Here is a 23,795-nt window from a genome sequence, read left to right as displayed (position 1 = left end):
AGAAGATACACAGTGGAATTTTTAAAAAGCAAAATGAGATTGTAGTAGTTATCATAATACACATATATGTGCTACACTTGTCAAGTAAAAGAGAGAGATGTTTGGATCAGAGAAAATAGCATACAGCTAGATGTTGTTTACCATTGCTACAACTAAAACCCACATCACGACAAGGAAAAGCTGAAAGTAGAAAGATGGAAAAAGGAACATCGGGCAAATACGAACCAGAAAAAAATATATGGTAGAGTTATATTGACATTAGAGAAAACAGACTTCAAGGGAAAAACACTGCTATGGGGTAGAAAGCTTTTCTATTAGCTGGTGTATGACCTACTTCTCCTTTCCCAGGATGACCTCTCTGTCTGTGCTTTCATCTCTGCCTGGAACAAGGTTGGGGGGCTGGCATCGTATTATCCCTGCTTTACAAAGCACAAGGTAACAACATGGAGAGAAAAATTTCCTCTGGCATTTTCATTTGCTGTATCTAGCATACTTGTTCTAAAGATGTTTTGGGCCTTTTTTTTTTTTAAGTGGTATTTTTGGTTGAAGTCACTTGTATTTGTTATAGAGAAGCAAGTCTAAACCACCTCAGGTAGTTTAGAAAGTTAAATCTGACAGCAATTGTGCACTTATTAGCATTCTTACTACTATGATGACATCTATTATCAAGTTTTTGTTGCTGATTGCCATGAAAATGTGAACTTGGATCTCTTATTCTGGTCTGAGTTTCTACCTAGATAAAATAGATTGTTGCCCTTATCAAATAAAATAGTATGTATGAAGACACTCTGAAGGACTTTAGTATGTATAAAATATATCTCAAAGTATTATTAAAGGTACTTTTTACTAGTTTATTTTAGACTAAATTAACTTTTTTGCATTTTTCAAATGTCTTATAAGATGACTATATACTTTGCCAGGACCTAGTTTTAAATAAACTAAACCAACAGCTGAATAGTGTGTTTTAAGAAACTAGACTAGAGGACAATACGAATGAGGTACTATGTGAGGTTACCTTGACTTAATGACACAATTTTGATCAATGGGTGCTGAGAAGTCACCACAAGAAAACCTCAGCACCACACTCGTTCATGTCCATGTCCATGAACATGGGCATCCCTTCCTAGCACTGGGTACATGTCTACCCATGATTCTCTTCATATACAGTCTGGTACCCTCTGCAACCTGCCTCCAATGATAAGATTCTAAGGCTTGATTCCAATTCTGGCTCCAACACCTTGGTGCTCACCAATGGGCAAGTTGCACAGCACCTGTTAGCCTCTGTTTTGTTAAACTGTAGAAGGGGCATTCCCTCCATTGGCTCTTGTGAGGATAGATGAGTCAGCATGTTCTAAGTGCTGAGCAAAGTAAGTAGGTAATTTTAATATAGCATTTATTATTTATAAACCACAAAGAGGCTGGAATCAGAACCACTTATGGGGATCTTTCCCATCATATGCAGTTTGGATTGATCCGGAAGGATACTGCCCAAAGATAGGAAGATTTTTTGGGTCTTATAGTCCTTGCATTCCTGAATATGCCCCAAGCCTCCATTTCCATCCTCAAGAGATCTGATCACAGCTCCTTCTGCATTTGTGCATGTGTGAATGTGTGTGTGGTGGGACTTTTGTGATTGGAACTGGAAATTCAGTTAAGTGAATGGCACCTCTGGAGTACTGGGTCTCTCATTTGCAACATGAGGGGCTGAATGGGGTCATCTCTGGATTCTCTCTTGGCTCTTGAGGTTTACAATTCTGAAATGCTAAGAAGCATCTGAAGTAGAAAGCAAAGCACCTCATGAAAGCATCAAGGCAGAGGTGTCCGAGGTGATCTGACAAGTGAGAGTAATACGCCAGGAAGCCAGGACTGTACACGAATGCCAGCAGCCTGCCAGAATGCTGAGCAGAATACAGCAACTGTGAGCTCAAGTCAGTGCTTCGAGCTTGGAAGAAGTCAGGTCTGGGTGGGGATGGGGGTGAGATGTTTTCTGAGCAGTGTGCCAGGAAATTGCTTTTGGGTGCAACCCAACATTTCTTCAAGTTAACTGATACTAAATATTTATTTTGTGTTTTAAGGGCCCCAAGTACTACAATGAACAGAATAGGGCAGAAGTGAACTCAGCCTGATTACTGAGCTAATTACTAATATCTGAGAGAGTAAAAGTAATCATGCAAAATGGGAATCTCAGCCAGCCAGCACCAGAGAAGCTGGTGGGAGAAAAGATGGGCTCTTCAGAGATGGATCATGAAAGTGAGAAGATTATTTCCCACTATGGAGATAGCCTTAAGAAAGTCAGCATAGAGGAATCATGGCATATATGAGCAAGAAATTTCAATGCAGTGTGATGAAGTCCACCGACTCACCATTCCCCCTCTCATTCACACATTGCCTTACCTACATTTAGAACCTGTTCCCCACGAGAGGGTTTCTGAAGAAGGTCCCTTAGGGCACGACTAACTTTGCCTAAGAATGATTGGGAACTGTAAGATGACAGGGATGCTACACAGGGCCAGATGGAGGGAAGAAGAAAACAATATGTGGAGTCCAGGAGTGTTTACTTAGCACTTGCTTATTGAACACATTTATGTGATTAGGATTCAGTGAGGGGACAGAAAGCAAGTTTAGAAAACCATTGTTGCCCTAAGGAACTTATTATATGAAAGGGGAATTCACAGCATAAAAAATAGAGGTTTAAATGAGGTATTCTATAATGGAGGCTAAGCTATGTGGCACAGATGCTAAGTTTCATGGTGCAAAGAACATGGGCCCATCACAAGGGATGGTGTGGTTTCCGAGAAGGTTTGTAGGAAGGCATGTGGATGCTATGCCCACTCATGTGGGCAAGAACTAAGAAACAGGAGACAAGTGGTGGTGGTGGGGCACTCCTGGGAGGGGACCGGGCCAGGTTCTGGTGGGAGTGAAGGGGCAGAGGCAGGAGAGGGCTGGGCTTCCCGCAGGAATGTTGACAATAAAAAAGTAATTCCCTACCATATTTTCCAGAACACGTTGCTGAACGAATATCTGTGTGATTTTTCTGTCAATAGGAAAAATTTGCATTTCATTATCACCCTTATTTTTGTGTGTGCCCATTTTGATGTTTTCCTACCATTTGATCAAACCCAGCTGTAAAAAGACCGATTGATTTGATTTACTTGTGTTGCACTTTTTTGTGTAACAGGAAGTAACAAAGGCAAAGCTCTTGGAAGAATACCAGCCAGGCTTAGCTCTGCTCAGCTTCCTTTGCAAACACATTTTATGTTAATTTTCCATACAGAGAATCGAATACTGATATCATAGCACAAACACCGCTTTTGGCATTCAAATATTCAGAAAGTTACTATATGCTAACAAAGGGTAGTTTTGGTAGTCATAAGTAAATGTAAATCATTGTAAACCCCCTCCCCCAAAACACACACGATTGACAGGCTATTAGTAAGTCGGGAAATGGGCAGCTAGGAAATCTCATTGGAAATGTATCATGTTTCTCCGTGATCACTGTGGAATATCTGATGGGCACAATTTTTTACTGAATTTGGATGGCAGAGTACAAAGCATATCTAAGCCTTCTTAAATTGACTGTGCATTGATATGTTTGATGTTAAGGGTCAAAAAAAAAATCCTTACCGAATGGTTTACACAGAAAAAAAAACTATTATTGAAAGAAAAATTCCTTCTTGAACTTTTCAAGGACTATACCAAGGATGAAGGATTACAGCTGGCCACTTGGGGGAGACTTATTCACAGATTTTATTGATTTACGAAAACTAAATGACTTCAAGTTTAGCCTTCCCGGCCACTTTGGCATAATACAGGCTTCTTGTGTGGAGGTGGTGGGCACCAATTCATTGGTCGTCTAGAAATTTGCCCTTCCAGACACCACAAAAACGGAACAAAACAGAACAAAAAAACTTCCCAGCAAGCGGTAAGTGGGTGCTAGGGTCTCTGGTCTCAGAAAGCCCTGGGAATAGGAGGGGAGAAGGAGCTGTGGATGTCACCTGGATAGCTTGTAGGGGCCATAGGCTGGCCACAGGAGGGACCAAGAGCCAAGACAGCCTACGGCAGGGGGATGGGATTCTAGCATGGCTGCAAGAGAAGACATCACCTAAGAGCAAAGCTTCCCCACAAAGGCAGCACAGTGGGCCTTGAAATTTTTCTTTTTCTGTCATAATTCTATGTTTCTCTAATATAGCAACTTAGACAGTGGAAAGTAAAAAGTCAGCTTGAAACCCTAAATATACACAATGCCCCCTACGCCCAAATCTGGATTCCTTGGAATAGAATATGAAAAATATGGCTAGTTAGGTATGATGGTATAAAGTGATTTAATTAGAACCAGGTTGAGATTTCCAATGAAACCACAAATGATATTTTTTTATGGTGAAAAACTAAACCTGAGAAATGGACTGCAAGGAAAAGAGAGGGTGAAGCCTGTGTACTTTTTCCCCAAGGGATGACTCTAGGGACATAGAAAACTAAGCCTCTTTATATATTTGGTATTTAAAAACTTTGCCATGAATGCCCATCAGAGTCTTTCAGAGGGAGTCAATATATACCCAGGCTCTTCCTCTCTCTACCGCCTACAATGTCTACAATCACCTTCTCTCTACTACCCACACTGTATTCTGGGGAGGTTTGAGAGACTCAAGATGCTATGTGTGCATTAGAGTAAGTTAGACCACCAATCCCATGTTTTTGGAAGCACTTTCAACGCAATCTGAAACATCTAAACCAGCATAGAGTAAACAGAATCCACAAAAGTTTGCAAAGTTGCAAGGCACAAAAGGCCAAGTGCCTACTGTCAAAACGCAGAAATAAACTTTGGCACCCCAACCTGTGTTGCCAAAAGATGTCAACACATAAGACTGGAAGGCAATGGACAGCCTGGGGCCCCAGGATTATTGCTTCTGCAGTTTTTGAAGGGAGAATGAGGACTTTAAGAGGCTATTATGGCACTGAACTGATGTTGCTAGCTGTAGGTGTGTGTTTTTACAAAAGCAAAATGACATTACAACAAAATCACAAATGCAAAGTGTAAACCCATTCAGAATGAGAAAAGTACTTTCACAAAAGCCACTGGGGCCTGCTGATGGGTATAGCATGGTCCTGAGAGGGGACAGGTAGACCACAAACCTGAGGCTGCTTCCTTGGTGGTATCATTTAAACAAGCTTGTCAACGTCTAACTGGCAGAAGAAATTATGATTTTGACAACATAAAAGTATCTACATAGCCAGGCTCAGTGGCTCAGCCTGTAATCCCGCACCTTTGGGAGGCTGAGGTGAGTGGATTGCCTGAGCCCGCGGGTTCAAGACCCGCCTGGGCAGCAAGATCTCATCTCTACAATAAATCAAAAAATCAGCCGGGCCTGGTAGTGCATGCCTGTAATTCCGGCTACTTGGAAGGCTGAGGCAGAAGGATCAGTAGAGCCTAGCAGGTCGAGGATGTGGTGGCTGGGAGCAGCCACTGCACTCCAGTCTGGGCGACAGAGTGAGACTCCAACTCAAAAAAAAAAAAAAAAAAAAAAAAATCTGCAGTATTTTCTGTAATCCCACACATCACATAAAATGTATCTGTTGACAAATATTTTAAAGGTTATTTCACTGATTTTGTATAAGAGATTATTATCATGCTAAATTTGGATTCAAAAGAATCTTTCAACCAGGCACAGTGGCTCATGCCTATAATCCCAGCACTTTGGGAGGCCGAGCAGGAAGATCACTGGAGGCCAGGTGTTTGTCATCAGCCTGGGCAACATAGTGACACACTGTCTTTACCAAAAAAAAAAGAAAAAAAATCTCTGAAGTTTCTCCTGAGTACGTCCATGACCTCCTGGAAAGCGGGCTCAGAGTGGCCTCTGTCTCAGTTCATCACCACAGAACAAAATGAAACATTGACATATCTTTGGGAGACTTTGAGCCCATTGTTGGCTTTTGTAGGATGCTCTCAAAGACCGATGGCCAACTAGCAACCCTTGCTTTAGGCTTTAATAAACTTAGATCAATTATTATATCCCAAACTAGCATTTAAACTATATGAATTTACAATGGTTTGCTTTCATTAAAACAATAAAGGATATTTTAACAGTTGCTTCCTTCAAATACTACGCAATTTTATAGCTTGAAAGTGAATGTCAAAGATGTGTTTGGTTTAAATTTTCATTTCCCTGTGTACTGAAAGCCTCTTATTACACTTGCATTTGCTGCTGTAAATACTCTGTAAACTTAGAGGAAATGATAAAAATATTGACAGACACAAATTAGTAAAAATATTATTTTATGGTACGCTATACAACATTTCAAATGTCTTCACATCAGTATCCGAGTTGGGCATGAGTTACCTCTGTCTATGTTCTGGGCTGTTGACCTGAAGGGTGCCTCCTTTCTTTACTGAGATATTCAGTTCTTGAAATGGTAAATCAATAAGCTCTCGCTGCTTTTGAAAGCTGTAGGCAAGACATCAGTTTTCATGAGATGACCACATTTCAAAGAGGTTCCATATCTGAAGTACCTACCACAAGTTGTCCAGCAAAGCAGACGAACAGGATAAAGGCAAGCAAGAGAAATGCAGCTCCAAAGGAAATCCCCAGGATGGACGTTCTACCGGGAAACAAAAAGAAACTAGTCAGTCTATCATTCTGGAAAGCTACCACTAATACTTTTGGATTAATTAGGACTTAATTATGATTAGGACTGCAATCCTCACTCATTTCTGAGGAATAAAAATGGAGCCAAAACAAACCAAACACACATACATAGAAGAAATGTCTACAGTGATGTCTCATGCAACTGTAGACAACTTATTGATGACTCAATACAGCTTCCCTGTCCTTGTCAGTTCTTTATGAAAGAAGAACAATTGTGTTATTTTAATTTTTTTAAATTTTCGAGTTTTGGGTACATGTGAAGATTTACCACACAAGCAAATTGCATGTAGATAAGGTTTGGGCATCTAGCGAACCCTCTCTTTTTCTGGTAGTGGACTTGGTACTCAGAGTCTGGTTGTGTGCCCCTTCTCCCTTCTCCCTCCCTCCCTCCTTTAGTGGTGTCCGGTGTCTATTAGAACAATCTTTTTTTTTTTTTTTTTTTTTGAGTTGGAGTCTCACTCTGTCGCCCAGACTGGAGTGCAGTGGCCGCTCCCGGCCACCGCGGCCTCGACCTGCTGGGCTCCGGCGATCCTTCCGCCTCAGGCTTCCAAGTAGCTGGAATTACAGGCATGCGCTACCACGCCCAGCTGATTTTTTTATTTATTGTAGAGATGAGGTCTCGCTGTCCAGGTGGGTCTCGAACCCACAGGCTCAGACAATCCACTCACCTCAGCCTCCCAAAGGTGCGGGATTACAGGCTGAGCCACCAAGCCCGGCTAGAACTTGCCTATGCACTTGGGAGTTGCAGGCTGCACCCGGCTGCATCCTCCATCTTGGTGGCCTCTTTCCTGCCAGTGAGTTCCTGGAAGCTGCTGCTTCCAGGGCAACCTCACCTCAATAGCCACCAAGACCTCAAGTCCCACAGTGACTGACTACTGCTGTCATAGGTGACAATGAGTTCTCACCCTCCTCTGTCTACACAACTGGATTCAACCAACTCAGTTCAACACAGATGCAAGCTAGATGTGTAGTGAGGCTTTCACATGCTTGAGCAAGCCAATGAACACAAAAGCATCCCGTGACCATGTGAAAACACATCCACTAAGTTACACATTCTGCTACTGACAGATTATAGGTTTATTTATAAGAATTGTATGCATATCTGAGATGTCCTTTAAATAATTAAATAATCCAATGCCTTTTAAAACTTTGTTTCGTTCAAGGATAGAAGTTTCAGGAGTATAAAAAAAGGGCTGCAGTACGATGAATCATCAAAGATGAAATGCAAATGGAGCATCCAAGGAGGGGTTGGACAGTGTCTGAGACCAAAATGGAACCTCATACCAATGAGGCTGGCTGGAGATAGTGAAGAAACTGAGGATCTGACACTGAGAAGAGGAGTGATACCCGGAAATGACAATGTATGTATGGAACGGGAGACCCAGATGCAAGTCAGCAGCGAGGTGAAGTGAGCAATGAATGTGCTGACAAGACCTCTTTATGCTGTCATGAGGGAAAGGCGTCACTCAATGCACCGTCTTGGATACCAAATCTGTTATGAGAGATGATTACAGGGGATAGGTGTCAAGCTACAAAAACTGCGGTTCAAACTCAGAGCTGGGCCTGAACCAATGGTGTATTGAGCACTGAGTCATGTCTTGGACATGATCCATGGTGCTTTCAAATACCTGTCCTGATAGTAATATTTGTTCAAGTTTTATGAGTAATGATAAGACTCTGCTGGAGAGTGTGTGTATACCAAGTATACCTATTTTGTAGACTACAGGCCAGACCCATGCTTGACTGTTATTAAACAAGGATAAAATGTGGATCCTGCAGTGGTGGGGTATGTGTAGCCCATATCTCAGAGTTATAGAGGGCTCTAGTCATTATTTCTATGACTAAAGGGAATCACAGCGATTCATCTGCTGAGCTTTGGTTTGCTATCCTCTCCTCTGTTTTTACAAAAGAGCTCTGACAGTATTTTTTTTTAACTCTATGCTCTCCCAGTTCCTTCTCAGTGTCAAGGTAATGCCAGCTTCATTAAGATGAGTTTGGAAACTCTATCTATCTATCTATCTATCTATCTATCTATCTATCTATCTATCTATCTATCTATCCATCTACCTACCTACCTACCTACCTACCTACCTACCTACTGCCTACCTATCGGTCTGAAACTGTGTAAATACAGAATGAATGGTCTCTTCTTGAAGGTTTGGTAAAACAACTGTAAAAATCATCTGATGATGATGATGGTGATGGTGATAGGGATGGTGGTGATGATGGTAGTGATAGGGATGGTAATGAAGATGGTGGTGGTGATGGTGGTGGTGATAGGGATGGTAGTGATGATGGTTGAGATAACAATGATGGGTAATAGTGATGGGGATGGTGATGATGATGATGGTGGTAATGGTGGTGATGATGATACCTGCTAATATCTACAAAGTATTAGGTGCCAAATGCCGCTCTGATATAGAAATAAAAATAGAAGTAGATACAGATATACAGATATATCACTTTAACCTCTCAATATTCCTATATGGTAGTTACCATTAGTACCTTATTTTACCAAAAAAGAAATGGAAGCCCAAATAAGTTGAAAAACTTGCCTGAAGCTGGTAAGCAGTGTTGTCAGATTTAGGTCTACCTAATTATATTCCTGATCCAGGTTCTGTTTTTGGTAGACATGACACATTTTGTTTATTGATTTTATTTATTGAATCAATTTCGATAATTTTCCTAGCAAATTATCCATTTCATTTAGATTTTCACATGAAAAATATTCTAGCTGAGCTTGGTGGCTCAGCCTGTAATCCCAGCACTTTGGGAGGCTGAGGTGAGAGGATTGCCTGAGCCCGTGGGTTCGAGACCCACCCGGGCAACTTGGGGAGACCTCGTCACAATAAATAATAAAAGCTAGCCGGGCATGGTAGAGTGAGCCTGTAGTTCCAGCTACTTGGAAGCCTGGGGTGGAAGGATCACAGGAGTCCAGCAGGTGCCACTGCCCTCCAGCCTGGGTGACAGAATGAGACTCCAACTCAAAAAGAAAAAAAAGAGAAATATATTATATATAACATTTTCTTATAATTTAAATATTCCATATTTGAAGTAAATTTTTCTTGTGCTTAATACTAATTTTATATTTTTTTCTTTAGACTAGACTTGAAACTTTGAATGTTTTATTGATCTCAAAGAACAAGTTCTTGGTTTATTATTAAGGTCTAGTCTTTCTGTCTATTTTCTATTATTAATTAGTTTCTGATTCAACTCTTAAAAGTTATTTTCTTCTTTATTTAAACTTATATCATTCTCTTTCTTGATTGTCATTTATTGTCAATCTTTTGTAATAAATGCATTTAAGGACATAAACATTCTAACAATTATTGCTTTTGCCAAATCCCACAGTCCTTGATTTTTAGCTACTCATTATCATTCTTCTCTAAAAAGCCTATAATTTCAATTTCCATCTCTTTTTAACAAAAAAGTAATTCATAAGTCTGATTTTTAAATTCCATGAAGATATTATTTTTGGTTACTCTTTTTAATTTTGCATCCCATTAGATTTGATCGAGATTGCAGCCTCTTTTATTTCTACTTGGATAATTTATTTTTATTCTGGGGTATGATAAATACGTTCTACTTTGATGTCTTATAGAGTTTTGAAAATGATGTGTATTTTCTTTATAGTGATACCAAAGCATGTTCTCTAAATATACCTACTCATGGAGCCTGATGAATGAGTCAGATCCCCAACGGTATGACTTACTTGATCTGTCAGTATTAGAATGTATTAACATTTCCAACTAGGATAGTGAGTTCGTCCAAATAGTCAAGGATTTTAATGGACTCTACTTTATTTACTCTAAAAAGATTCTGGAATCATACAGATTTATGATTGTTAAGTTTTTGGCGACTGCATCATAAAGGAAATCTTTATTTTAATGCTGAATGCCTTTTACCTGAATTCTGTATTGTCAGGAATTTATATTACTGCGATTTTCTTTATTCTATAAGCTGTTTCCTGAAATAGCTATTCTCCACCATTTATTTCTGGCCTTTCTCTTTTTACTTCAGCTGGATGCCCTGCAATAGTGTAGACATGTCCTTTGGATGGTAGGTCTAATATTTTTGCCTCATTTCATAAATAGAACATTTTTATCCATTCACAACTATAAACTTTAAAAATATTTGATAAGTTTCTTCCATCTTATTTTATTTTTTAATGTTTGGTGGAATTCACACAGAAATAATCTGGAGTATGGAGTATTTTTTGTGGGAAGAATTTTAGAAACAAATTCAATAAATGTAATAGATGTCCATCTAAATTCTCTATTGTGTTTTCATTTTAGTCAGCTGTCTTTTCAAGAAATTCTTTCATTTTATCTAAATTGCAAATATTTTTGGCCCCAAGTAATTTGTAGTATTCCATATTTATCCTGTTAATGTCTGTGGGATCTGTAGTGAGTCCTCCTTTTCCCCCTTATATTGTTAGTTTGGGTTCTTTGTAATTCTCTCTCTTTTTTATTTCTTGATCAATCTTGCTAGTAGTTTAGGAAGAGTCAAATTTTGGTTTTATTAATTTTTTCTACTGGTTCTTCTCTACTTTATGTATTATTTATTCTTTTATCTTTAGTCTTTGTTCCTTATTACCTGCTTGATTCTAGTTTTCTCATCTTTTTCTGGATTCCTAAATTAAAAGCTCAGTCAATCAATTTTAACTCTTTCCTAACTTTAAAGCTATGAGTTCCCTTGTAAATTGATGCTTTAATTACATCCCACTCATTTTTGTATATTATATTCTAATATTCAAACATATTTAAATTTCTCTTGTGACTTCTTATTTGACTTATAGGACATAAGCAGCTATTTTAACATTAAAATATTTGGAAATATTTGGAAACTGTTGTTAATTATTTCTAATCTGATTTTGGTATAGATAGACATCAGACTGTAAGATTTTTATCTTTTCAAATTTATTTCTGTTTTGTTGTGATGCTTTTATGGCCTAGTATAAGCTGAATTTTGGCCAATGTTGTATGTGCAGTTTAAGAAAATATGTATTTTGCCGCTAGTTTAGTGTTCGATAAAATGTCAGTTAGTTCTAGGACTAACTTCTTAGTTATATAGTAAGAAGTTAACTTCTTATTTGTATAGTAAGAAATAGAAAAGGTACACTGAATACCTAATTATGATTATGAAATTATCTCCTTCTTTCTTTGGTTTTGTCAGACATATATAAGATGCTTTTATTGTCTAGAAACAGTTACGTTTTTTCTTGCCTGTATTTTATAGCTCTATTATTAGGTATAAGCACATTTTATAATTTTATGCTTCTTGATGCATTAACATTTTTATCATTATTCAGCAACTTTATCTCTATTAATACTTCTTGCTTTCATGTCTACTTTGTCTGATATGTACAATAGATTTCTTGTGCTTATTGTTTACATCATACATATTTTCCATCCTTTTTACTTTCAATCTACCTAACTCCTGTGTATCTCTTATAGACACTATGTGACTTGGTCATACTTTCATTTGAAGTGTTTAATCTTTCCACATTTAATAGTATTATTGAATTTAATCTTACCAACTTGCTATCTATTACTTGTCCCATTGCATTTATTTGTATATTGTGGTCTATTTACATCTGTTGCTCTTATTTTCCACCCACCATTTTACTGTTTTGTTTTTTTTCACAATCAATATTTTTTATTATGATACTGTGGGGTAGGGTTAAGGGTCAGGTATGCAAATATGCTTTGTTCAGGCACCCTTGCTGATAAGAGGTGTCTCTTGTTTGTTTTTTATTTGTCTCATCTCTTTTTTTGTATCCCTGCTCCTCCTATATTGCCATTTTTATTAATTAAATATTTTATAGCATTTTTTCATTTCCTTTACTGAGTTTTCATCTATACATCTTTCATTTTTTTAATGGCTGCTCAACAGTTCTTAACTTATCACAAGTTACTTAGCATTAGTATTTTACCACTTCAAAAAATACAATGTAATTGCATTCTTCTGATCAGAATTTTTGGTATATGTCATTATTTTTGCATCAGACTACTTGTCATTTGGATAAATTATAGTTTATAGTCATTTATACTCTTTCACATACTAAGCATTTCCAGTGCTCTCCATTCCTTTCTTAGAAGTTTTCTTCTAGCATTAGTTCACTTCAGCTCATGGGACTTACATTAGCATTTCTTGGATTGTAAGCTTGCTGGGGTGAAGTTCTTCAGCTTTCTTTTACTTGCAAAATATCTTTATTTCACCAAAACTTTAAAAAGAGATATGTGTACTATGTTGAATTCAGGGTTGATCATGTTTTTATAAGTGGTTCAAAGCTGTTCAGTTGTCTTCTGCTTTTCATTGTTTCTGATGAGAAGTCGGCCATTGTTTCTATCATTGATCCTTTGTATGCAATGTCATTTTTTAATGATTTCATTTAATTTTTTTCTTTTTTTGGTTTCCAGAATTTTGACTATAATATGCCACATTCAGTTTTCTTTATAGTTATCCTGCTTGTTACTCACAGATATTCTTGCCTTTGGCGGCTGATGTATTTCAACAAATTTAGAAAAATTTGTCACTAAGTGTGCTGGTAATTTCCTGTTTGCATTTAAATAGATTTCCATCCATAGCCTACAGACTCCATTTCCCAGACTCTTCACCAACTGTTTCTAGCTAGGTTTGTCCAATGGAAAGTACTGATGGGAAACTGCAAGACAGAGTAAAGAAAAAGATTTCATATTTCTCCTTCTTATTCTCTACTTAGCAGCCATTTTCTAACTGGGCTTCAACTCCTGCCTTTTCTAAAGTTCCAGATCCCTGTCAGATAACTCACATGCCTTAGTCTCAGCTTTAGCTTTGTCAAGGTTCCAGCATTTGCAGGAAGGCTCAGGAGCACAAATTGCTGGTAAAAACTCTTCCATCCTGTTTCCTTACAAATCTTGAAATGGTAGCAGATACCTCTTGTTGTTAATATCATGGCTAGTATACCATTCCTCTTTGGTATCTCAGCTTTTTCCTCATTCTGCAAATACTTTTTATGAAATTCCATTTCTGAAGTACCTGAGGTAGCTTGTTTTCTTTATTGGATCCCAATCCATTAACTAGATAAAGTTTATTCTGGGCACTATAATATCATTAATGGTTAGGTACAAAACCTAGGAAAGAATTAAAATTAGTTATTTCACATTTTTTCCTCCTTTCTTTGAAAAAAAGCAAAGAAATCAGTTTTTAATGGAAGTATTTAGTATTAGAAGTATAAAGAAAATATCTACATATTCATTGGGTTAGGCCATATTTAAATTTCCTTATAAATGGAAAAGTGATTATGGAATTATATTGACCTTTAATTATACACATATCAATGGATTTAGAGATAATTATTATAATCTATATTGTAAATCAGTGTTTAAATAATTGATTCTTGTGCTATAATGAGTTTTATGGGTCCTTGTTTCCTAAAATATATTCTAATTAAAAAAAATATTATTTTACTGTGAAGACAGTTGAAAGAGACTCTGAACATTCTGGATTCAAGTCAAATAGACATACTAGAGCCTGAGAAAACAATAAGCGTATTAAAAATTTGCTCCTTCCATTCTATAGTAATATGCTGGATATAGGGAAGAGCATCCCATAAGAGCTGATATTATTTTTCCCTGGATGTATCTCATGACCACTGTTTTACTCTTTCCTCAAATGTCAAACTCTATTAAGAGTTGATGAAGAAAAACAGTGTAATTAATACAGTTGACTATCTGTTTTAGATTTAGTGCAATGTATAACAGATGTCATTTAAACAGAAATGATCTATCTTAAAATTATGTTATGACACACAAAACTGACTCAAGAAGAAATAGAAAATATGACTATACCTACCTGTAAGAATTAAATAAATTGATCTAATAATTTAAAAACAAACAACTACTATTTTTAAAAAGTCCAGATGGCTTCAATGGTAAATTTCCTCAAACTTTTCAAGAAGAATCAGTACCAATTATTTACAAACTCTTCCAGAAAACAAAAGAGAAGAAAATTGTTCTTTACATGTTATATGAAGCCAGCCTCACCTTGATACCAACACCAGATGAAGATATCACAAGCAAATAAAACTAGACACCAATATCTCTTATGCAATAAGACTAAAAATCCTTAACAAAATATTAGCAAACTAAATCTAGTCACATATTAAAAGGTTTGTATATCATGATCAAACAGTACTTATCAAAAATCGCGAGGTTGTTTTAAAATATGTAAGCCAATCAATGTAATACACCATATTGATCCAATAAAGAGAAAAAAATGTTCATCTCAATAGCTGCATAAAAAGCATTTCACAAAATCCAAAACCATTTCACAATAAAAAACCCAACAAACTATGAATAAAGTAGAATTTTCTTATCTTGATAAAGGTTCTGCATGAAAAACATATAGCTAACATCATACTTAATAGTAAAAGGCTGAATGCTTTTCTCTTCATATCAAACAAGAAAGGATGTGTGCTGTGGCTACTTCAACTCAACAATGTACTGTGTCTAGTCAGAGAAACTAGGCAATAAAATAAAATAAAAGACAGAAGATTGGAAAGGACGAAGTAAAACTGTCTTTATTTGTAGATGGCATCTACAAACAAAGGGTCTTACAACCTGAGACTCAGATCCAAACTGGTTCAGTCTTTCACTGAGATGCTCAACTTGAGGATGTTCATTGTTCCAGTCCATGGCATACTGGTATTCATGTTCAGATGAACCTCTCATCCCAAGTTGTTATGGACTAAATGCCCCCAAAATTCATATGTTGAAATCCTAATCCTTAATGTGACAGTATGTGGAAGTAGGCTCTTTAGGAGATGATTAGGTCATTAAGGTGGAGCCCTCATAAATGGGATTAGTGCCCTTATGAGAACTAGCCAGAGTCCTGACTATCTCTTTCCACCATGCAAGGATATAAGGAGAAGACTACAGTCTACACCCTGAAAGAGGGCATCACCACAACTCACCCATGTTGGTACCCTGATCTCAGATTTCTGTCTTCTAAAACTATGAGAAATAATTCAATTGCTCATAAGCTCCATAGTCTATGGTCCCTTGTTATAGCAACCCAAATGGACTGAGACACCAAGGAACAAGAAATGCCATGAGAAAAAGTAATGGTTTGTCAAAAGCTCTTAATGATAACCATTTATCCTGTCTGCTCTATCTAAAACACATTCAGTCCTATTAAGCATACTAAGATGTTCACGTAACTTAATCAATTTTAATTAACATTCTGGTTGTCTGTTTATTTTTAATTGCCAAGCAAAATTGATGTTATACTTACAATAAAGCAAACCTGACCCTCCCCTGTCATGAGGCAAGAAAAATCACAACTTTTAGTGAACATTTTTGACTTTGGTTCTTTAACCAAGTGTATTGCTATGGTATATGAATAGACTGCTTCCAGACAAGGTTCCTTTCTCTTTCTGCTTTTCTCAATCAGTTTATTGTTTAAAGGTGGCCCAGAGAGGGATGAGAGGTACATTTGTTCATAGAAATAACCAGAAGAAATGCATATCCCCCACCAGAAAGCCTAAAAAAGTTTCTCATTATAAGTCATCTTTCTGTGTAAATAATGGCATCTTTCTCTGGAATTCTGCCTAAAGTAAAGATCTTCATGTTCTCTCTCCCTGTTTGCTCTCATTTCCTTCATTTTCTACCCCAGCAAGACTCTTATCAGCTCTCAGCTCACATCTGTTGCATGGTACTCAGCAAGGAGGATAAAAGCCGACAAAAGCAAACTTCTCTTTTAATTATAAGTTAGTGTGAAATAATAAAAATTCCTCCTTTTTAAATGACAGAACTTTAAAATGAAAGGAAATTCAGTAAAAAAAAAAAAGAAAAAAGAAAAACATATTAAAAAGTTGAAAAGAAGAAAAGGCCTTTAAATATTCATTGCAATTACAGTAGCCTTTCTCTGATAACAGGATTTAGCTTTGAGATGTTGTGGACACTCAAAAGTTCAGAGACGTGGGAAAGAGTAAAGGATTATATTTGGCTAAGTAAGAAAGCTTTCCCTTGATTATGACAATAAGGACTGAAGATCTGAATTTCAGACACATTCTATTCCCCCTGAAGATCCAGTCTTCTCTTCTTACACTCACTTTTTAGGTTTGCTCATTCCATCCTTTGGATTTAAATACTATACAGGTGCTGGCTTTTCTGGGTTATATCTCCACCCAGCTCTTCCCATAACCACCCAGCTCATGCATTCCCCTCCATGAACCCCAGCACCTGGATATCTTACACACACTCACATGTCAGTGATATCCAGAACTGAGTCTTTGAGTTTACACTTCAACCTGTGTTTTTCTCAAAATTCTCTCTTGCTGTGTCAAACATTTTTTCCAGTTGCTCAGGTGAAAGCCAAACCCAGACCCCGCAAAACTTAACTTTCTCATACTATTCATATCCAATAGCAGCAAGACTTGTCTACATCACTCTACACAGTTTCTCCCAGAATTTAACCACTTTTTATCATTTCAGTGCCACCTCAGTGCAAACTATCATCTTTCGCCTTTCTTCCTATTTCCACCCTTACCCCCAATTCTGTCCCTGCAGCAACAGCAACAACAATTACTTTCAAAACACAGCCAGATTGTGTCCTCTGCGCAGAACTTTCCAGAGAATCTTGCCTCACTCAGAAGAATCTAAATGCCTTAGAGAGGCCTATGCAGGCTGACAAGACCTGTCCCTCTCACACTGTCCCTCTGAAACAACCTCCTGGTTTATTCTGTTCCAGCCACCAAATCTCCTTGCTGGTCCTTGAACACACTGTGGGCCCATAATCTGGAATGTTCTTCTGCCAGATAGACACAATTCCCATTCAATTCTTTCAGACTTCAGTGGTGCCTTCCCAGACCACCATGATCTGAAATGCCACCTTCCAACACTCTCTCATATCCTATCCTATTGTCTTAGCTTCATTCCAGCTTTTAGAAAACAAAAACAAAAACAAACTACAGAATGGGGATGAGGGAGGCGTTGAGCAAGAGACATTTACTTCTCATAACTCTGGAGGCTAGAAAGTCCAAGGTCAAGGTTTCAACCCATTTGGTTCCTGACAAGGGCCCTCTTCCTGGCTTGTAGATGGCTACCTTCACTCTGTATCCTGAGGTAGCACAAGGAGGGTGCATGATCTCTAGTATCTCCTTTCTAAGGGCACTAATTCCATCATGAAAATTCTACATTCATGACCTCATCTAAACCTAATCATCTCCCAATCCCCCCCAAATACCATCACATTGAGTGCTAAGGCTTCAACATAGTAAAGTTTGGGGGTCATACAAACATTCAATCCACAATACGCTATCACTACTTCACTACTTTATTTTTCTTAAATCTTATTACTCTTGAATTATTATATATGTATTTTTATTACATTATTGCTGTCTCCCCTAATAGAGCTTGTACTCTATTAGGGGAAGGACATGTTTTGGGGTTGCTGCAACTTTCTCAGTATCTCAAACTACTCTTGTTATATGGTAGCTCAATAAATAGCTGCTAGATGATTCCACAACTGACTGACTGAATGCATGTATGAATTTTTATTTTGAGGCCTGGCATGGTGGCTTATGCCCGTAATCCCAGAATTTTGAGAGGCTGAGAAAAGAGGACTACTTCAACCCAGGGGTTCGAGACCAGGCTGGACAACATAGCAAAACCTTGTCTCTACAAAAAAATTTTAAAAAATTAGCCAGGCATGGTGGCATGTGCTGCTTGGGAGGCTGAAGTGTAAAGATCACTTGAGCCCAGCAGGTCAAGGCTGTGGTGAGTTGCGATTGTGCCACTGCACAACAGCCTGGGCAACAGAGTAAGACCTCAACTCAAAAAATAATAATAGTAAATAAAGAATTTCTATTCTGAATTTTCATTTCTATTGTAAATGCTAGATGCAAAGCATAGTTACAAAGCAAAGCTACCCACACTTGTTTCATTGAGTAAAAATATGTTTCACTCCCTATTAATTGTTACTGTCCTCAGATCTTACTCCAGCATTGCTAACTCTACAGCTAACAACAAAAATCAATTTTCATTATTGGAAAGAGTATTGGTTTTTATGGGAAGTACTTTTTTTCCATGATAAAATTTGTAACTCAGCACCTGGTTACACAGACTAAACGCTTCACACTTCAGAGTTCCTTGCAGCTAGGTTTGGGCGTATGATTAAGATGTCAGTCTTGGGTTATACACTGAATAAGATAGTCTGGTAGGTTTCCTCAAGAGAGGGCAGTTATGAATGTTTGTGTTGTTCTTTTTTTCTCTACTTCTTAGTCTGTTTCTTTACCCTCTTTCTCAGAGGGTAGAAGCTGCCTCTTAGAGAATGAAGATGAAAAGTAAAATCTAGGGACAGCAGAAAAGGAACAGAGCATTATACTATCTCTGGCTTTTGATTATGTGGAGAGAAACTAAACCGTTATCTTACATCGAAACCACCAATTGCGATGCATTTCCTTACTTTCAGATTAAATGAATCCAAAGTTGTATATTGTTCATCTCAGTAAAAGACATATGGTTCATTAATCTTGAACAATGAGAATTGTCTTATTTCTTTTTTCCTTCTTTCCTCCTTTCTCCTCCCTTCTATTACATTTCCCTTTTCTTTTTCCCCTTCCTTCCTTTATTCCTTCCATTTTCTGTTCCTCCCTTCCTTCTTTCCTTTTTTTTTTTTTCCCTAAGATTTACATCTGCTGTATCAAGATACACAGGAAATAGCTTATTTCATGGTATTCAATATTTGGACTCACAAATTTAATTTTCCACTAAAGCAAATTGCCTTCACAATAGTTATTCTCCATCATTTGTGTTTGAAAAACTAAGTCTGCTTTCAATGGACATGAACAATACTACCATTAAACTATCAATACAATACTACCAAATACTATCATTTTCCTTTTTTGGAAATAATAACCAAATAAAAGTAGCTCTTTTGTAATGAGTATTAAAGAATTAATGAGTACTGAGTATTGAAATGAGTAATGAATTTTACATAATAAAATCAAAACAGAAATAACAGTTCTAAGATACTTAGTATTATAATTTGGCTATTAATTTTTCTTGAGTAAAATGTCATTATTCATATTCTTAATTTGACTTTGGCTAATGAAACACATGGCATTTAACAAAACTTTATTAGAAAAAGATTCATCCTTATTTTCACAATTGCTGCCATGCCTGGTTTAACATAATTCATTTAGTTTGGCAAAAAATGAAGGACAATTCATGGTTGATCATTTTTGGTCTTTGAAGGTAGCTCACATTTCTGACAAATTTATATTACAAGGCAGACAGAGTGAGAGAACAACTCCAAAGAGAAGAGCCAACTAATAATTTAATTAAACCTATTTAAATTCTGAGACTGGAGCCAGATTTGAAAATTATGGGCTAAATAAGGATGATATAAGGCCCTCTTTTAAGAAAACACTTTCCTTTACTTCCCTTTACTGGCCCTTTCCAGGTAACAAATTCCTCTATTAACATTCATTCACTCACTTATTTAATCATTTCTTTCCCCTTTTCAAAAATCACGTGGTAGTTAAAATCACAAGTTGTTAAAAGAAAACAAACAAAACAAAGCAAAACTCTAATTCAACAAGTTAAGGAAACAAGTAATGGTATGTCAGCAGAAGTGTGAAGCACCATTATTTTTATAAAATAAAAAATGGTTTATAAATATACAAAATTAATTTTTAAAAATAGACACAATCATAATAAGGGAGAGAAATTATTGGGCACACCGAGAATGTTTAAAAGTAGGTAATGCTCTCAGGCCTTTGATTAATGGGAAATTGGTACTGAGCTTCTAATAAAATTCAGGAGTCATGAAGTGCGGTCCTACCAGGAAACAGAAAACAGGAAAAACTCTGTCCATCAGCCTGGTAATTTTCAGGGAAGATAATTATCTGTCTGGGGCCATAGTAGAAAAAGTCAGTTTTGAAAACTGAGATCCTTAATCCTTCTCCATGCCAGAGGTGCACAGACCCAAATTCACATGACCTATTTTGTGTGGAAACCTAGACCTAAGGATTTAACAATATATTGTTACTTGAACTAGTGAATCTCACAGGTACCCAGCAAATATGCACAAAAATGATCCCATAGCGATGCCTTTACAACTCAGAACATGTAAGATTACTATGGAACAAAATCCATGAACTCATAGGTAAAACTACAGATAATGCAAGAAGACATTCTACCACGGAAGCATAAACACACAGATTAAATGACACAATGTTTATATTTATAAACCCCAAGAAACAGAATGGAAGAAGTAAATCTCTATATAACATGTTTAAAACCTGCAAGTAAAGGAAAAGAAAAAAGGGAATTTGTTAGAAAAATGTAGAATTATATATACAAAAAGTGAGGTTTAAAAAAAAGACTCTTTAGATAGAAAAAATAACATTAAAATTATAAATTCAATGTGGATGAGGAACTTATTCAGAATGCAACACAAATAAAGATGGAGAAACTTGGAGAAAAAACTTTACAAGACTTGGAGCACAAACTGAAGAACATGTGGAAAACAAAAAAAACTACCTTGACACTTCTTTCTATATCCCCAGTTATTATAAGGACAAGAGTATTCTATTTCTTTTCTTTACATTGTAAAATGAGAATCAACTTCTTTGAAGAAAGTCACTAAACTTTTCTTGCACTTATTAAGATTTCCAAGAGAAAGATTATCAGGGAACCAGAGTGATTGGTTTTTCAACAGTGGGTGGAACTAAAAGGAAACCTCCTCAATGCATGACATCTGCTTTGCTCAGACTCTCCTCTCTGTACCCAGGTTTCTCCCAAGAGAGCCAGTTGGATGTTGACCTAAACTTGGAAACAAAGTGGCTGGGTAGGCAAAGTGTGCCAGAGCAGATTTTTCCCTTTCAATACACAATAATTTTTCTGTTATTAGAAACAATATTGGTGATTGTGCTTTTTGTGGGCAAAGCTTATTAGGTCACATTTCCTAGACTGGGCACTAGAGTAATACCAAGATCAAAGTAGGAAGGTTACGTTTATCTAAAAAAAAAAAAAAATCCCTAGAAGGTGAATCAACATGTCCACTTTGAAAATCCAATATTATTATAACTAAGCAAGATACATGGGGGTCACTTAACCACCGAGATCGCGAGTTACTTTCCCCTCACTGAGACATGTTAAATTACCCCTCTGTTCGGGAATTAGCATCCTTTCATACACTTAAGCATAACAAGGCTCCAGTGGAGAATCCCAATGGAAAACCAGAAATACTTACTTTGGCAATACGAGAATCTGCACAATAAAGATGCAGAAGAATATGAGACAAGCGCAAGTCACGTAATACTTGAATGCCGGCAGTGCGGTGGCTCGGTACTAAGGGGAAAAAGGAAATGGTGAATGATAGTTCTCTGAGAAAAAGTTGCATACCATTCCCCAGCAGCCTAGTTGTACCCAAGGCATGCATCACACTCAGAAATTGTGTAGACTTGCAGCCCAAATGAGCTAAAGACAATGGCTGTTCATCTCGGCAGCGAGTGCTTTCTTCCTGCAAATGAACTGTGAAGGAGTGACTTCCAAAGACCACAATTTATGAGTGGAACTGTTCTGAAACCCATTTATATGTAATTGAATCGCTCCAGGAAGGAGAGTGGTGCCTGACCAGCAAGCTGAGTGAACTAAAGGAACCAATGAATTGTGCCAATGCCCTAGGTCCCTTGAGGGTCTGACATCTACAATTATTGAGGAAAAGGGAATGGCTTTTCACATAATGATATTCTACTTGAGAATAGTATAGAGGAAACATAAGACATACTCATTTATTTTGGTATCTTTTAAATTATTTATCTCTTTTTTATAATGGAAATAAATATAACATTTGCTTTTTTGTATCTACCAATCATCTATCTATCTATCTATCTATCTATCTATCTATCTATCTATCTATCTATCTATCTTAGGGTTATGAGGATTTGCTATATGATTGGCAATGATTGGGTTTCTAGCTAGTCCTCTCCCGCTTACTAGTAAGCATGGTACTCAATGGGTGGTGGTGTGCCCCTTATCCCTCCCTCTCCCTCCTTTAGCAGCGTTGTATCTTTTGTTCCCATCTTTGTGTCCGTGTGTGCCAAAAGTTTAGGGCCCACTTATGAGTGAGAACATGCAGTATTCAGGTTTTTGTGTCTGTGATAGTTCACTTAGAATGCTGGTCTCCAGCTCCATCTACGTTGCTGCAAAGGACATGATCCTATTTAGAGGTGGGGAGTAAAGATACAAAGCAGAAAAGGCTTGCTGGTTTGTTGAGTCTGCTTGCTGTAAGTCTGCCTGATGGATTCTTCCTTCCTTCCTCTTGTCTAGCGTAATTGGCAGGGGCCTACAGGGTTCTCCATACCATGCATAACCTTAAGTTGCCCAGGGTTGCTGCCTGGCTGGGAGAGCCGTACTTGATTTAGGCAGGGCAAAAAAGCCAGACAAAACTGTGCTTATGACAATGATCAAGATCTCTGCTGCATACAGCCCATAGTGTGTGCATGTCAGCACTCAGTGCTATACCTGAGTAACTCATGCAATCTGCACAACAACCCTAAGGGGCATGACCTACTACTGTTCTTGTTTTTGGATGCAGCAACTGTGGACAAGAAAGACTGATCAACAGTCCCAGAAGACAGAGTCAGTGCATGAGAAACCAAACCTTCACCAGGCTCCAAATTCAGACAACCAATCATGAGGCTAAACTGCCTCTAGAAAAGGGGTTTATGATAAAATTAAAGGCAATAAAACTGGGTGACAATGCCATTGGAATCTGAAAATGCTGTAAGCTTGCACTAGCCACGTTGACATAGACTGCTTCCCAAGTTATGGGAAAATGTATGTATCTCTCAGGTTTTAGCCTCCCGGGTTTTAGAGCTGAATGATGGATCTCCAATGGGTCTGTTGATGCTGCTCTTCCAATACTGCCTGTCCTACTGGCCTTAAGGACAGGCTATGGACATGGATGCAAAGTGAGCTAAAGTCTCAATGTCCTCTAAAATTTGCCCTAAAGTTGGCACTGCAAATATGCATACCTGGGGAATGTAAGCCAACGCTCCATTTAAAAATAATGATCACTTTCTGTTTACTAGAATATGTTTTTGGTGAATTTTGTGACATAATAGCCAGGGTCATTTCCATACTGCTGAAGAAGCCATAT

The 23,795-nt window shown here is 37.5% G+C and overlaps 1 protein-coding gene across 1 annotated transcript in view; it reads right to left on the bottom strand.

Annotated features, from left to right (window-relative positions):
• Positions 1 to 23,795, bottom strand: part of ADCY2 (adenylate cyclase 2) — a 314,510-nt gene that overhangs the window by 75,255 nt on the left and 215,460 nt on the right. Inside the window, exons 12-13 of the mRNA XM_008051507.1 lie at positions 21,885 to 21,982; positions 6,510 to 6,594 (exon numbers count right to left, since the gene is read on the bottom strand). Of these exons, the coding sequence (XP_008049698.1) occupies positions 6,510 to 6,594; positions 21,885 to 21,982 (183 nt within the window). The remainder of the gene's footprint in view (positions 1 to 6,509; positions 6,595 to 21,884; positions 21,983 to 23,795) is intronic.

The sequence above is a fragment of the Carlito syrichta genome, unplaced genomic scaffold (assembly GCF_000164805.1).
Source record: "Carlito syrichta isolate Samal-C Ts95f unplaced genomic scaffold, Tarsius_syrichta-2.0.1 Scaffold180901, whole genome shotgun sequence".
Lineage (NCBI taxonomy): Eukaryota > Metazoa > Chordata > Mammalia > Primates > Tarsiidae > Carlito > Carlito syrichta.
The sequence above is the reverse complement of the archived record's forward strand: the minus strand, read 5'-3'. Positions and strand labels throughout refer to the sequence as shown.